General features: G+C 41.2%; 1 protein-coding gene across 1 annotated transcript in view; it reads right to left on the bottom strand.

The window, feature by feature from the left end:
• The window catches only part of nkx1.2la (NK1 transcription factor related 2-like,a), a 3027-nt gene extending 2420 nt beyond the window's left edge, over positions 1-607 (bottom strand). The window contains exon 1 of the mRNA XM_014001780.1: positions 252-607. Coding sequence (XP_013857234.1) covers positions 252-438 — 187 coding nt within the window. The 5' untranslated portion in view covers positions 439-607. The remainder of the gene's footprint in view (positions 1-251) is intronic.
• Between the last annotated feature and the right edge of the window lie 743 nt (positions 608-1350).

Genomic DNA, 1350 nt, shown 5'->3' on the forward strand with positions numbered 1-1350 from the left:
GTGTGTGTGTGTGTGTGTGTGTGTGTGTGTGTGTGTGTGTGTGTTTAGGTGAATAATTTATGCCTTTATATTTGGATTACTCTTTGTTGAGAAGTCTGTATGTTTTACACGAGACAGATAAATGTTAGGTTATGTTTTGCGCGTAAAACAATACAAATTGTGAGATAAAATATTCAAATTGTGTGTGCATGGATATGTATGTGTGCGCGCGCGTATGTGTGTGTGTTGGAGGGTGGGTGGGGGTGGTCTACCTGCATCTGTGTGCTCATCCCCTAAGTTTCCGTCCGCCGTGCTGTCCCACTCCAAACTTATCCCCCCCGCGCTTGGCGCAGGAAACTTCTCCTTGGCGMATGAAAGTTCGTTTGTCCTCTTGCTGTTGAATTTGTTCGGGTCCAGAATATCAATTATGGAAAAGGAAATCTTGTGAGTGGACGTCATTGTCACTCCGTGGATTCCATCATTCCTTTCGGGACGCGGAAAGTGGAAGCGGAGCGTGTGCGTAATTACGCGCGAGGCGAGGACCTCGTCATGGCTCGGTTCTGCTCCTGGTGGTTCATCAGACCGGGTCAGAGGTTCCTCGGAGTGCGGACTACTCCCCTTCCCTTGCTCCTCGGCTTCTGTCAGTCAGKCTTTGCAGCATGAATGAAGTGACCGGAGCGCGGTCTTTAAAGCATCTCTACCCCCCACCACTCCCCCACGTTTAGCCCCAGTTCTCCCCACCTGACACGTGACACAAACACTATTAGCGYTTCACACGACCACCTAATGGTCTCAAAGCGTTCAACGATAATCACCCATAACATTAAATCCAATAATTGACGACCTGAAGGTAAATTAAACACAGATGGCACTTTATTCATCAGAGATTGTCCTGTCTTTGCAAATTAGATTCTGGGCTGAGCGCTACTATCTGAACAAGTCAGGTCAGCAACAAAAACAAAATAAAAAACTTTATTTTAAAACAAACTTATAAACGACTGTATATATGTAGAAATGCTAGTACTKCTATGTTAATACAAGAAGCAAGAATAAATGAAGCAGCTTTAAAAGAAACTCTGTAATAGTGTTGCATAAGTTAATAATCCTAAAATCCTAGAGTTTAACTTTTTTTGGATTGTTAGACACCTAAAATGGTAAATGATTTGAACTTATAGTGCTCCAAATGTCATATTATCATTTAGATTAAATGGTAATTTAAACTAAATTATATATATAAWTGTATTTTTCAAATTGATGTTATGCCTTTATTAAGGAGCTACCATGCTATCTAAGAAAAAAAAAAGCTATTTAAAAAACTGGTGGGCTGCATGCCCCTATGCAATTATTTTTCTGCAACCCAAATGATTAATT

Source organism: Austrofundulus limnaeus, unplaced genomic scaffold (genome assembly GCF_001266775.1).
Source record: "Austrofundulus limnaeus strain Quisiro unplaced genomic scaffold, Austrofundulus_limnaeus-1.0 Scaffold0, whole genome shotgun sequence".
Taxonomy (NCBI): domain Eukaryota; kingdom Metazoa; phylum Chordata; class Actinopteri; order Cyprinodontiformes; family Rivulidae; genus Austrofundulus; species Austrofundulus limnaeus.